We start from the raw sequence: 12,845 nt of genomic DNA on the forward strand, positions 1-12,845 counted from the left end.
AATAAAATCAGCTTCTATTTTTATTCTCCAAACAAGATCACTTTGGTGGTCTGCGGCTCCCATCTTCCAACTGTCAAATGAGTCTAGCCAAGATACTTGGCTTGATTGGGACTAGACAAGGTAACAGGCAAAGTTCTAAGTACTTGGAAAAGATGTCTCAGGCCTGGAAGAGTATTGGTGAATGAGGGCTGCTCAGATACAATCCAGAGTTACTGGCATACTGGCACACTAGCACACTGGGCCTTCTCCCTCAAGCAGGCTATTGGCCCCATTGTGATACTCGCCAGGCTCTATGGGAAGGGATAGCAACCCTTTAGATCAGCCTGCAGTGCACTTTTATGTGGCTCACCTATGTTTACGGGCATGGAAATTGACATAAATGCTTTAACTAAAGCATTTGTGTCAGTTTCTGCACTTGTGGTGGACACAGGCAGGCCTCATGGGGGCGTACGCCCTGTGTTTTGGACAGCCCTGCTTTAGAGGAACCAAACTTCCCTAGGAGATGCTTCAGTTCTGCAAGAAGACTAGATAATCCAGATAGTAGAGTGGATTTGAGTCCCCTCTTAGAGATTCAGCATGATTCTTCTCAACCCACTCACCCTCCATACACACAAATACATGAACACAAGTTGGTGATCCAACCAACGTAAACCATTTATAGGTTCGTGTGGGGCTAGGAAAATACTATCCCTACAAAGCTGGAAATGACAGATGCAGAACCAGCCTGAGAGAAAAATCACAAAATCAAACAAGCAAGCACCAAGTATGGATTGAGTCCTCACTACACTGGGGGGACTCTGGGTTGTGTAGTATTGATCAGGAGAGCTTTAGGAGTTCTGAGGTGCTAGCATAGAACTCAACACTATTGACAAGCTGTGTGGCTTTATGCAGGTTCCTTCCCCTCTATGAACCTGTTTACCTATTTGTAAAGTAAGGGCAGCCTGGTGGTACAGTGGCTAGAATGTCGTGGCGTCAGGAAGACCCAAATTCAAATCCAGCCTCAGATACTTGCTAGCTGTGTGACCCTGGGCAAGTCACCTCACCCTGTTTGCCTCAGTTTCCTCATTTGTAAAATGAGCTGGAAAGGGAAATGACAAACCACTTTAGTGTCTTTGCCAAGAAAACCCCAAACAGGGTCAGAAAAAGTCAGACACAACTGAAATGACTGAACAACAACAAAAAGTAAGGGGAAGCCACCTAACACTATCTACCTCTCAGGGTTGTTGTAAGGAAAGTGCTTTCTAAATATCACAGTAGTAAAGAAATGAGGACCCTTGATCTCCCCCGGGCTTTACACGGAGGGAGTCTCTTAACAGGATCAGAGGAAATCATTACCAAGGTATGTAATGGCAGAGGAGGAGACTGTGCTCTGACCGAGATTTGCCCTCCTGCCTTTCTTTACTGTCCCTCTCCCGCCTAATAAGCCTGTTGGGAGGCCCAGAACTGGCCTCCCTCGGCAATATCCAATGACCCTTCACCAACTCCTTCCCCTCTATCAAAATGACTTTGTTCTATTCCTCATTTTTTTTCAGGACCTTGTCTTCCAATGTGGCGTAGTAGAAAGACTAATTTCAGTTCTCCTTTTTACTACTTGTGTGCCCATGAGCCTCTCTGGTCTCAGTTTCCCCAACTGTAAAATAAGGGGATTGGATGAAATGAGCACTAAGGTTCCTTCCATCTTTAAATCCATAATCCTATAATCATAGGCTGTTATGGAGGGAATTCATGTCCAAGTACACATTGGTGTGTAGTAGGTGGCCTCCTAGGGCCCTCCCAGCTCTCAAGATTAAGTAAACTCAAGGTAAGGCAGGCAGAGTCAGACTCTGTAACTACATGTGGTAGAAATGGGGTGGAGAAAATGTCCCAGGGCAAGCTAGCAGCAGAAGGCAGAAGAGAATGAATCCTATTTCCTAACCCTCAGTCCACTGCTCTGAGTGTTCACACTTAGCCAAAGCTGTCAATTGTGGACAAAAGAACCAAACCTGCCCCGCTGCTGCTAAGCTCCCTGCTGTTCAGGTCCTTGTTTTTCAATGAGTTACCCTTCAAAGGGTGCTTAGGCCCATGTAATCAACAAAAGCAAATGGATGTCACTTCCCTAGCCTAGAGCCTAATTTTCCTTACCAAAGATTTTAATCAGAAATACAATGTAGTAAATTACATCTTCTTCCAGCAATTTAATTTTCAGCCTGGGTTTTTTTTTTTAAACTAAGTTCTGTGCTTGAGGTTAATGCTATTGCCTGAGGTGTCAAATGATTATTGGAAATTTGACAAAGAAGACAAAATACAACAAATAAGAAAAGAGAAGAAAGGAACCAAGCAGTGATTGAAGGCTGGGGATAGTCTGTAAATACAATGAGAAAAGGGAGTCTAGAATGAATGAAACCCTAGGAATCAGAGTTAACAAGCAGCTTATTAGTTACAGGGTCCTAGAAGCAGGACTTGAAGCCAGGTCTTCCCAATTTTAAGGATAGCTCTCAGTCAACCATGCCATGTGTATTGGTAATTAAGCAGGGCTTTTAGCACTTATTCAATCAAGTGCCCTTCAATAGTTTGGCCTTTGTTTCCTTGATTAAATTAGGAGTCCTTGATGACCTCCTTGCCTCAAGGGAAAGCCTAGTTTACATGGGTTTGAATGACATGTTTGTGACATCAGAGGCTTTTAGACCACATGGGTTTAAGTTGCATTTTTGTGATGCTTTTAGGTCACATGGGTGAGTCGCATGTGTGACTCACCTTTGACCCTGAACAAGATATACAAACCCAGAGGTTGGCGTTCTCCCTTGAGGCTCTCACTCCTGGAGGAGTGTTGGCGTGGGACTCTGGGCAGCCACTCTAAGAGCCTCCAGGCTCGTCCACCTAGATGTTGATGGTTTCTTGGTAACTATGAATTGTATTTGGTCTGTTTATAATGTATTTTGTAATTTGTTTGTATTTGCTCTAAAGCTCAGGGTGCTGGCTTTTCCCCCTGAATTAAGTGAATGATATTTGTATGTTGGTTGAAATAAGATTGTTAACTCCTTAACCATTGCTTTCCTTAGTAAAGCAGATCAAAAGAACCTGTGCTGGCAGCATTCTTGTTGTTGGGCTTGTGTTAGTCTTTCATCCCCACAATAGCTGCTAGCCAAATTGTTGCAACACCATGTTTTTTAGGATGGGTTCTACCTCCAGTGCAATGGATAACTCAGTAAAATTACCCAACTCAGTAAAATGAGGCTTTCCCAGAAACTCCAATGTTGTAGGCCAGGCCTCTAAATAGCTAGAGGACTCAGCTTTGAATTGTAGGGAGAGAGAAGATGCAATTCTCCGGCGCTTGTTGCTCTAACATAGTGACAGTTTGTCAGTGTGGCATTGGACACATCCATCTAAGTTCAGACAGTCTTCCCCTGGCCTGTATTAATAGGGCAGAGTCCACATTTGAGCCAAAAGGCTCAATTCAAAAATTACTCCAGCTGACAAAACCAGTGCAGGAGGAGATCTGTGAATGGGAAGAAAACAGACAATCCCCATGGTGTATGTGTTCTTATTATGTAAGTGCACACTCATTGTATTAAGCTCACCAAAGAAATCCACAGCGTAATATTTGGTATCAACAAATGGACACCAGCTTGTCAGATGCTAAGACACACAGAGCCAAGTTTATGGTTAAATAGAATAGAACAGCTGCCAAGCACCTGCCTGCCTTAAAGTTTCAGTATCATTCCATTCTCCCTTAAGGGTCTAAACTTTGCTTTAAATATGTGAAGACATTACGTTTACCTGAATAACCTAACGAGAAGATAGGGCTCTGGTGAGAAACAGAGAGATCGCAGCCTATTGCTTTTAGGTAGAGGAGATTCATGAGATGGCAGCTGAACCTGAAAGCACTGTCTTATCTAGAGATTTAGATGCCACAGGGGACAGAGTCCTGAACTTGGGAGTCAAGAAAAACTGAGTTCAAAGGCTTCCTCAGACACTTGCTAAAGAGATGACCCTGGGCTAGATATATGACCATTTGTCCTTACTCAGCTTATTCATTTATTTTTTTATTATTTTCTTAAAAAGGGGGGATGAATATAAAAGCACCTACCTCACAGGGCTATTGTGAGCATCAAACAAGGCAGCAAGTGCTTTTCAAACCTTAAATTACTGTATGTCTTAGCTAATATTATTATTAGCTATTATGTATGCTAGTGTGTCTTAGCTATTACTATTAGCTATTATTATCCTGGCACTTGCTAAGAAGTTGTAGCAAAAATCACTGAGGAGGATAACCTGGGGAAGGTTAAGGGCCTTCCTTTGAAAATGGAGAGTTCGCTTGCTAAGTGGATTTATCAGCCCTATCTGAAATGTAGTGTCAGTCAATAGTGTCGCAAATAAAAAATAGCATTTTAATGCATTCGCTTAATTTATGAAACGTATATTGCCTCTGGATGACCGATGTTGGTCAAAAATTGCAAAAAGTACTGGTAATCCAGGGGCAAAATGTGCTAAGCATTCTTCTTGTGAGAAATGGATGACATTGAGTGTGTAAATAATGAGGACAAATGCAGCCAGATCTGGGGAGGCTTAGAACATTTCAAGTCTAATACGTTACAAAGACAGTTCAATACTGATAAATGTAGAATAATGAGTTTTATGAGGCTTTATCATATACTGTAAGTCAGTGGAGCTCCTAAAATATAAAGAATAAAAAAAAGTTGAGTTGAAAGACCAGTACACATGCATTATTGATGAATAATGAGAGAACTGAATGAGAAGAACAGGTAGACAGTGTCTTGAATAATGATGACTTTGATGAGTCGTTAGCACTTCATAAAGGAGAAGGAATATTAAAGAGCAGGAGAGTCAAAAGGCAGGCCTCCCCTGAAAGGGAAAGAAGATGAGCCAAGAGAGAGATGGAAGAGAAAAGCCCAGAACACTGACAACTGCAATGGGCTTGTCTGCCTCACAAAATGAAGGTGTGTTTCTTTTGCAAACTATGAGAAAATATCGTCGACTAGTGTTCATGAAATAACCCAGAGGACTGAGCTTGGTGCATATGGTGCAAATAGACTATGTCAGGATGACTGTGCAAAAATGTCACGAGAGTGGAGAATCTAAGCCATCTTACTGAAAGAAACTGGAAAACCCTCTACTCTGCTCTCCCCTCCCCACTCCCTTGGAGTTGCAAAGTCTCCTTGTCAACCACAGATGCTTTGGCATGTTGGAAACTCACGGAGGGAATTCAAGAACATCGGAGTCTCAAGAAATCACATCAAGCCATTTTTCAAATGCTTTGACTTGACTAACCCAGCAGCTTCTCAGCCCCACTGGCTCCTGTGGTATGAAACACCTGGGTTGTATGATAGCTGTTATCAGTATGTTGTTTTCTTTTTGCCAAGTTCATCAAAATGCTTCTTTTAGACGGCTCTCTGAAACTGACTTTCAGAAAAAGAACCTGACAAAGGCTCTAGGCCAAGGTCTTTTCTATTACTTGTATACATAAGGGAAGGATCAGACCATCAATAAACAAGGAGTTCTAGTCGTGTTTACACACACACACACACACACACACACACACACACACACACACACACGTTTCTGGTGAACTTTACACACACGTTTCTAGTCTTACAGCTGGTCTGAGAACACAAAAATTAAATTGAAAGTACTACAGAGGTGAAATATGAATGACTCCATCCTATCATAGGATATATGGTAATAACATACTAGTACAAGAAAGTACAAAGTCCAAAGACTGAGGAAGGTGTAGTCAGTGGGACACAGTCACTAAGTTGAGACTGCAGTGTTCTATAAACAAGTACTACTAGTTGAGCCATTGCTTTGTGTTATCTTGCCTAGAGACAGAGTCATCACACACGAAAAGTCATTTCCCACACAGTGTCTTCATGGTAGCAATACCTAGACTACCCACAGGCCTTTGCATTGATAGCAAGCTCTCTAGAAACACCACAAAATTAGGCCTAGAGTCCTGATTCCACAAAGCTTTTCCTGCTCCCCTCAGTTTCTAGTGCCTCCCCTTTCTTAATTAGCATGTTTCTATTTTGTATCCACCTATAAATGTAAATGTCTGTACCCTGTTGGAAACAAACTCCTTGAGGGCAGGCATTGTTTGGCTTCTGTCGTTGTATCTATCCCCAGTACTCAGCAATGCCTGGAACAGAGCAGGTGCTTAATAAAATCTCGTGGGCTGACTGACGGACTCTTGTTACATATAATACAATGGTATTACAGTAGCCCAGTGCCCTAGAGGAAACATTTGATGAAATACTATGGGGAAAAGGGAAAGGAAAAAGCAGATGATAAGTGTCACAGTGTAACTTAAGGAAGGGAGGGGGTAGAAACGTGGCAGCGCTGTGTAGTGATACTGGCTTACCTTTGTGTAACATTTGCAAGTCCATAGCTTGTTGGTGTTTTTGAAAAAAGATAACAAATTCAGGGCAGATCCTATTTTAACAACTCTAGGGAGCTGACCGATTTCTTTTGCTTATCCTGGGATATGATGGTATGAAATCTTTTGCACTGAGCACTTTTTGTTAATTTCAACCAGCTGATTCTGTGGCTGCTTCAAGTAAAGCTCTGTGCTAGCCACTAAATGGGGCTCTTAGTATGCATAAGACACGGCTCTTGCACTCACAGATCTTAGGGTCTGGTAGCATAGGGGGAAAAGACAGGATCATTAAACAGTATACCACAAAGAGTACAGAGTATGTGAGAGGCTTAAACGAAGTGCTGGGAGAGTTCACAGGAGGCAGAAATCCCTTCTGGCTGGGAAAATTAAGGCAGACTATATGGAGAAGGTGGCGTTTGAGGATGCACAGGTTTTCAACTGGCAGAGAGAGAGGGAGAGGGCCCTCTACTGTGAATGAAGAATACAATGTATCTGGAACATGGGGTATGTGAAGGGAAACAGTGTCAGATAGGTCTAGAAAGGTAGAAAGAAAATAGATTATGAAGGCCCTAAATGCCAAGATAAAGAGTTTTTATTTCGTGGTAGGATTTTCAGTTGTTGTCCAACTCTTCATAGCCCCATTTGGGGTTTTCTTGGTGAAGATACTAGAGTGGTTGCCCATTTTGCCATTTCCTTCTCCAGCTCATTTTACAGATGAGGAAACTGAGGCAAATAGGGTTAAGTGACTTTCACAGGGTCACACAGCTAGTAAGTGTCGGAGGCCAGATTTGGATTCTGGGAGATGAGTCTTCCTACCTCTAGGCCTAACATTCTAGCCACTGTGCCACCTAGCTATTAAACGATTTTGAGCAAGACAGTAGACATTAGAAAGCTATCTATTAGGAAGATTGATCTGATAGGATGGATGGATGGGAGTGGGAAAATACTGAAGAAAGGAATGTTATAATGAGTTTTGACCCTTCTGAGCTTAAGTCAACCATTGATCTAACTTGTGATACCCTGCCTTCTCTTTTTGCTTCTATTGCTTTCTATTAAAAAATATGTATTTAAGACCATAGGATAAAATAGTAGCTCACAACATTTCATCTCAATTGTTAAAGGAAAAGAAAATGTGTCAGCAACAAATGTCCCCATGTCAGGAAGTAACCATAGGGAAGGATAAACCTTCCGTATATCCAGTACCATGGGAGGTATAATCACTGCAAAGACATCACCCCAGAACTACAGGTATAGCCACCTATACACATATGAAGACTTAGATTGTTGAACTGCTCCAGATCTTCCCTAATCTTTGGACATGGCTTCAAATTGGACTTTTGTCTTGTTGCAGACGTGCCTGTGTGATTCGAGGCCAGGTTGTGGCTGTGGATGGGACACCTCTAGTTGGGGTGAACGTCAGCTTCTTAGGCCACAGCGATTACGGATATACTATCAGCCGACAAGATGGAAGGTAAGGCACTAGTTTTCCTCATTGTTCCTAATTCTTTTGGGCCCAAATACTGCCTTTCCTCCATGGACAAGACCAGAGCTCTGAAGTAGCCATCACTAGAGGCTTGATGAGCAAGGAGCTGAACCTAGAAAAACCTGATTCCAATCCTGCCTGTCACTCTGTGCCATGGGCACCTTCCTAAGCTGTGCCGTGGGTGCCCTCCTAAGCCCCGTGCCAGGGCAAGTCATGTAATCCTTCTGGACCTGTGCCTCAGTCTTAAAAGAGAGTGATAAGGTTGTTGTGAGACTCCCAGAAGATACATGATTTAAGGCACTAAGTGTGAGTTACTGTTAGGTGCTCTCTGCTGGAAAACTTCATCATCCTAGCTTGAGCTCATTCCTTACCATGTTTTCCTTTCTCCATTCCCTCTCTGTCAAGGTCCCCAGCCAAATCCCTCTCTCTCCCTCAATAATGTTGTGTTATAAGCAAGTTAGCAATCCTATATTCCTCTCCCTGTTACTTTCTACCCATCTGTCTGACTTCAGTGCAAAGGGTAGCAAAGTTTGGCCCATGGCAGTAATTTGGCTCTTTCTATATAGCGATTCCCAAACATTTTAAAAGTAAAAATCAAAAAGACCATGATTAAAGATTGTGGTTATTAAAGATGGCTCAAAATATTTCCACTGAAAATGAAAGATTATACCACCTTAAGATAGTTAAAACAACTTAATTAGTTTGATTTTGTTTTTTCCAGTCTTTGTCTCACGATTTTATACTAGCTGGTCTAGATTGACATCTTCCAGGAAGACCAAAATCACCCCCAGGCTAATCTCCAAAGTCCTTGGAGGCCAGAGCAGGGAGGTCACTTGCTATAATGTTTTCAGCATGTAGAAGGATTCAAAGCCACAGATATTTTTATTGGCATTTAGATGGACACAATCCCCAATAAAACCTAAAACATTACAGTCAACGGCCCCCTCTAGAGAAAACCTCAGAGCACTTGTTCATACCCCTGAGAGCCAAATCCCCAAGGCAGGATGGCTGGGTGGTCACCTTGCAAATCTTCATCCCCCAGCCAGCACTTGGAGTGAGCCTGGCCTAACTCAGAGCTGTCTAGCATGAAAAAATTTCAAAGAAACATCATTAGCATAATAATCAACAGCACCCATTCCAGAGTGATTAAGCCCCTCCAGCTTTCAGTGAGAGGTATTGGGGTGGGAAGTTTAGATAAGATATGGTCCCTGGCCTCCTTGGAGCTCATTCTAGCCTTGGGGACAAAACCTCATTGAAGACAATACACAGCACTGCATGCCAAGTGAATTAGAGTCACATAATGAAACTCCATAGAGGGATCAGGCAAGTTAAAACCGAGATCCTAGGGTTGTGGAGGTGTGGTGAGGTGCGACCCATGGCTGGCCTATGACTCTGAAAGGGTAAGGTGTGGAGAAGAAGCAAGATACAAAAAAGTTGGAGTGGAAAGGGTAGCTTTCTGTTTTGAGAATATGTGCTGGTACCTAAAATACTAGACATAAATAGAGGGCAAGCTATGGAGTAGGGAAGATCTGGGCTCATTGTCTTGCCACTGTATGTAACCAGTGGACAAATCACTTAACCTCTCAGTATTTCCAGGCCTTATGACCTTAAGTTATAGATGAGTGGCTGATATGCATCTGTGAAGGGAGTTTCCATTCAGGGAATCCCCACACACAGAGGAACTCAGTTTAGGCATGGTTAAAATACTTATATGGGGATATCCAGGAACCAGAATGGGGAAGGGTATTAGAGACAATTTGGTTGATGATCTTTGAAGGCAGAAATTGCTATAAACTGTATATACAGAAATGAAAGAGATGGGGCCAGGAAAGAGATCATTAAGCTTGGCATGGTGTTGTAGCAATCAGTGACTTCAATTATCCAGGTATCTCCTGTCAAAATCAGAAGTAAAAAAGTTCTTGATTTGCCTCAAGGATCATTTCATCCTTCAAAAGGTGGAGAAACCAATGGGTGAAAATTCTATTCTGGATCGGATTTAGATTCACAAGAAGGAACTGGTTGCTGAGGTAGAAATGTTGGCTGCCTTAGTAGAGAAGATTCCTTCTTAGAACTGCTGGTAATGAGATCTGCGGTAAGAAAGAAGAAAATAGTCTGAAAGGTACCCTAGATTTGGGGAGAGCACAGGGCTCAGAGAAAGGAGAGGTAAAAATCCCATTGCCTAACATTCTACAAGGACAATCAGTCTAAGCAGTTTGGGAAGCTCTCAAGAAGAAAATTGTGAGGAAACAAAGAGAAATAGTTCTGATGATGATGAAAAAGGGAGACAGAGAAACCAATGTTGGTGCACAAGAAACTCACCAACCAGCTCAGTGCTGAAAGACATGAGCAATGAAGGCTCCAAGGAAGATAGACTACTTCAAATAAAGAGTCCCCACATGAAGCAAACTTAGCAATAATAGGAGGATATTTGAAAGAAGCCATCACAAAATAATTCTCATAGGAGAATAACTGGAGATAAACTTGCTAACCTGGTACTACCTCTTCCCTTTCCCCTCCCTGGCACCCCTCTTGACAGTTTGTCAGTTGTATCTCTCTTGATAGCTGTAGTTTTAGGCACAGAATTTTGGAGTTAATGCCTTGGCACAGTGTCCCTGCTCCCAGGTCAAGTTGAAGTCCCTACTACACTTAAACATCTACCCCGGGTTCCAAACAGCCCAGAGAAGCCCTAAGTCCACAGCAGATTGAGGCTCCTGAATCAGACTAGCATTGAGGCTTAAGAAAAGGAAAGAGAGTGTTTTCAGAGGAATTGGGAGCCTAGGGGCCAAAATCAAGGAGAAGGGAGGAACCAGAAGTATAGCATGCTCAAAATTATTTCATGTGCCTCTCATAAGAAGTAATAGACAGCCAAAGTAAGAGGAAAAAGAAAAGATTCAATTATAAGGGCTTCTCAAACTGCATGCACACACATACAAAAGTATCTGGGAGTACCCTTCCTCTAACCTCTTCTTGACCAGCATCAGCCTAGGAGCTAAAGAAAATCATTGTCAAGAACATGAAGTCCAAAAAAAATGGGAAAAGTAAAAGTAGAGGCATTCCTTAGAGTCGTGTGCCAAATTCTCACCTCATACCTTGTAGCCTACAGCCTCAATAGTCCAAGGGAATAGTAAAAAAGGCATCAAGGCCTGGGAGAGGGGCACTAGAGCACTGAGCATCCCAAGGAAAAGGAATTGGCAATAAGAAGCCCATTTATAGCAAGAATATAATAGAAAAATCAGTGGACTGATTGATAAAGACAGAAGAACAAAGGAGGAGAATTAAATAAATATTTTTGGTTTTTTTAAGGCATTGGGCCAAGTACTTTACCATGAAGCAAACTGAAGCAGAACTCCCTGGGAAAGAATGTTACAATAAATTGTACAGGGCCCCTTAAAACAAAAAAAGGCAGATGGGAGATCAGTTCCAAGAAATTCTAAAATGGTTCAGAAGAGCAATCAAAGAATTAAGTGAGAAAATCAAAGACATGAGAATAGAAATTAGAGCTAAGAAAAAAATCAGCAAATCTAGGTAATTTGGAACAAAAAACAGGGACACACTGAATAGCAGTAGATTCTCTGAAAAGGAGAACAACAAAACTAGAAATGCAAAAAAATGCAGAAGCAAAAGGGAAAATAATAGAAAAATTTTTAGAAATTTGAATATGAGTTCTATAAAACAAAAATATTGAGTGTGAAGGTAAAATGCAGAGAGATAATCTCAGGCTCAGAGGTCCTCCTGAAAAAATCATGAAAAGGAAAATGAATATCAAACAGAAAGAAATAATACAGAAAAATTCCCAGCAATATTAGAAGTAAATGGCAAAGTAAAGCTTGAGAAAATTCACAGAATACCAATAAAAAGAAACTTCAAGTTTAATTCATGAAGAAATATTGTAGTCAAACTTGAAATCTTACAACTTCAAAACAAATTTTGCAGGCAGCAAGGGAAGGACCCTTTACATTGCAAGGAGAAACAATCATAAAGACTTGGAATTACTGAGTTCCTATATCAGTTCTACTATTCTCTGCCCCACTAAGACCACACCTGGATTATCATTTTCATTTCTGGGTATTGTATTTTAGAAAGTTCATTGAGAGCATCCAATAGAGGATAGTGAGGAAATCAGAGTCCATGCCATATAACAGTTGAAGAAATTTGAGATGTTTAGCCTAAAGAATAGACGCCTAGTGTGAATATACATGATAGCTGTGATTAAACTTAATCTAATTGGCCAAGAGGGTCAGGACTAGGAGGAACTGGTTGGAGGAACTACGAAAGGGCAGATTGCAGCTTGTTAAACTTTCTAACAGTTAGAACTATCCAAAAATGGAACAGATGGCCTCAGGAGGTAGGTAGTAGCTTCCTCTATGCTAGAGGAGTAGGTCCCCCTTTGAAAGAAGACTGACCATTTGTTGGGAAGTATGTTGTAGAGCAGAGGTGTCAAAACTGTTGCCTGGAACATGCAGCACTCCAAGTATGGCCCAAACCAGATTAAGATGTAATTGGGAAATATTTAACAAAACAACTAAAAATACAATAAAACATAGATAATATTAATACATAGTTTCCTATGTCAATATGTACCTGCAGGGATCCTTGTGTACCATTCAGTGACCTCTCTTTCTATTTGACACCAATGTTGCGGAGTTTTTTTGTTCACGTCCAGGCTTTCCAAGTGAGGTTCCTTCCAAAGCTAAGAGTCCATAATGCTATGAAAGATGGCAATGGGGATTTTTAACCTACTTAAGAAAACAAACTACTTTTGTGAATTTTAGTGTATAAATTTGTTTGTATGTAAATTCTCTTTCTAATTACAGAGGAGCCATCTAGTCATTAAAGCAGGCCCAGCCTTAGTGGGCAGTTAGGCCGGATGTCTCTATGTACTCCAAAACACTAATGTGATATTTCCTCTCAAATGTCTCTAATTGGGCCTTTCCATTGACTCAGACTGGCCTCTTCCCTCAATTAGTATAAATAATGAGGATTTCCTGTAGC

General features: G+C 41.5%; 1 protein-coding gene across 5 annotated transcripts in view; it reads left to right on the forward strand.

Annotated features, from left to right (window-relative positions):
* TENM1 (teneurin transmembrane protein 1) overlaps positions 1 to 12,845 on the forward strand; it is a 448,583-nt gene that overhangs the window by 318,997 nt on the left and 116,741 nt on the right. For all 5 annotated transcript variants that reach the window (XM_036739968.1, XM_036739972.1, XM_036739969.1 and 2 more), the window contains one exon: positions 7,722 to 7,841. In XM_036739968.1, the coding sequence (XP_036595863.1) occupies positions 7,722 to 7,841 (120 nt within the window). The remainder of the gene's footprint in view (positions 1 to 7,721; positions 7,842 to 12,845) is intronic.

The sequence above is a fragment of the Trichosurus vulpecula genome, chromosome X (assembly GCF_011100635.1).
Source record: "Trichosurus vulpecula isolate mTriVul1 chromosome X, mTriVul1.pri, whole genome shotgun sequence".
NCBI classification, from domain to species: domain Eukaryota; kingdom Metazoa; phylum Chordata; class Mammalia; order Diprotodontia; family Phalangeridae; genus Trichosurus; species Trichosurus vulpecula.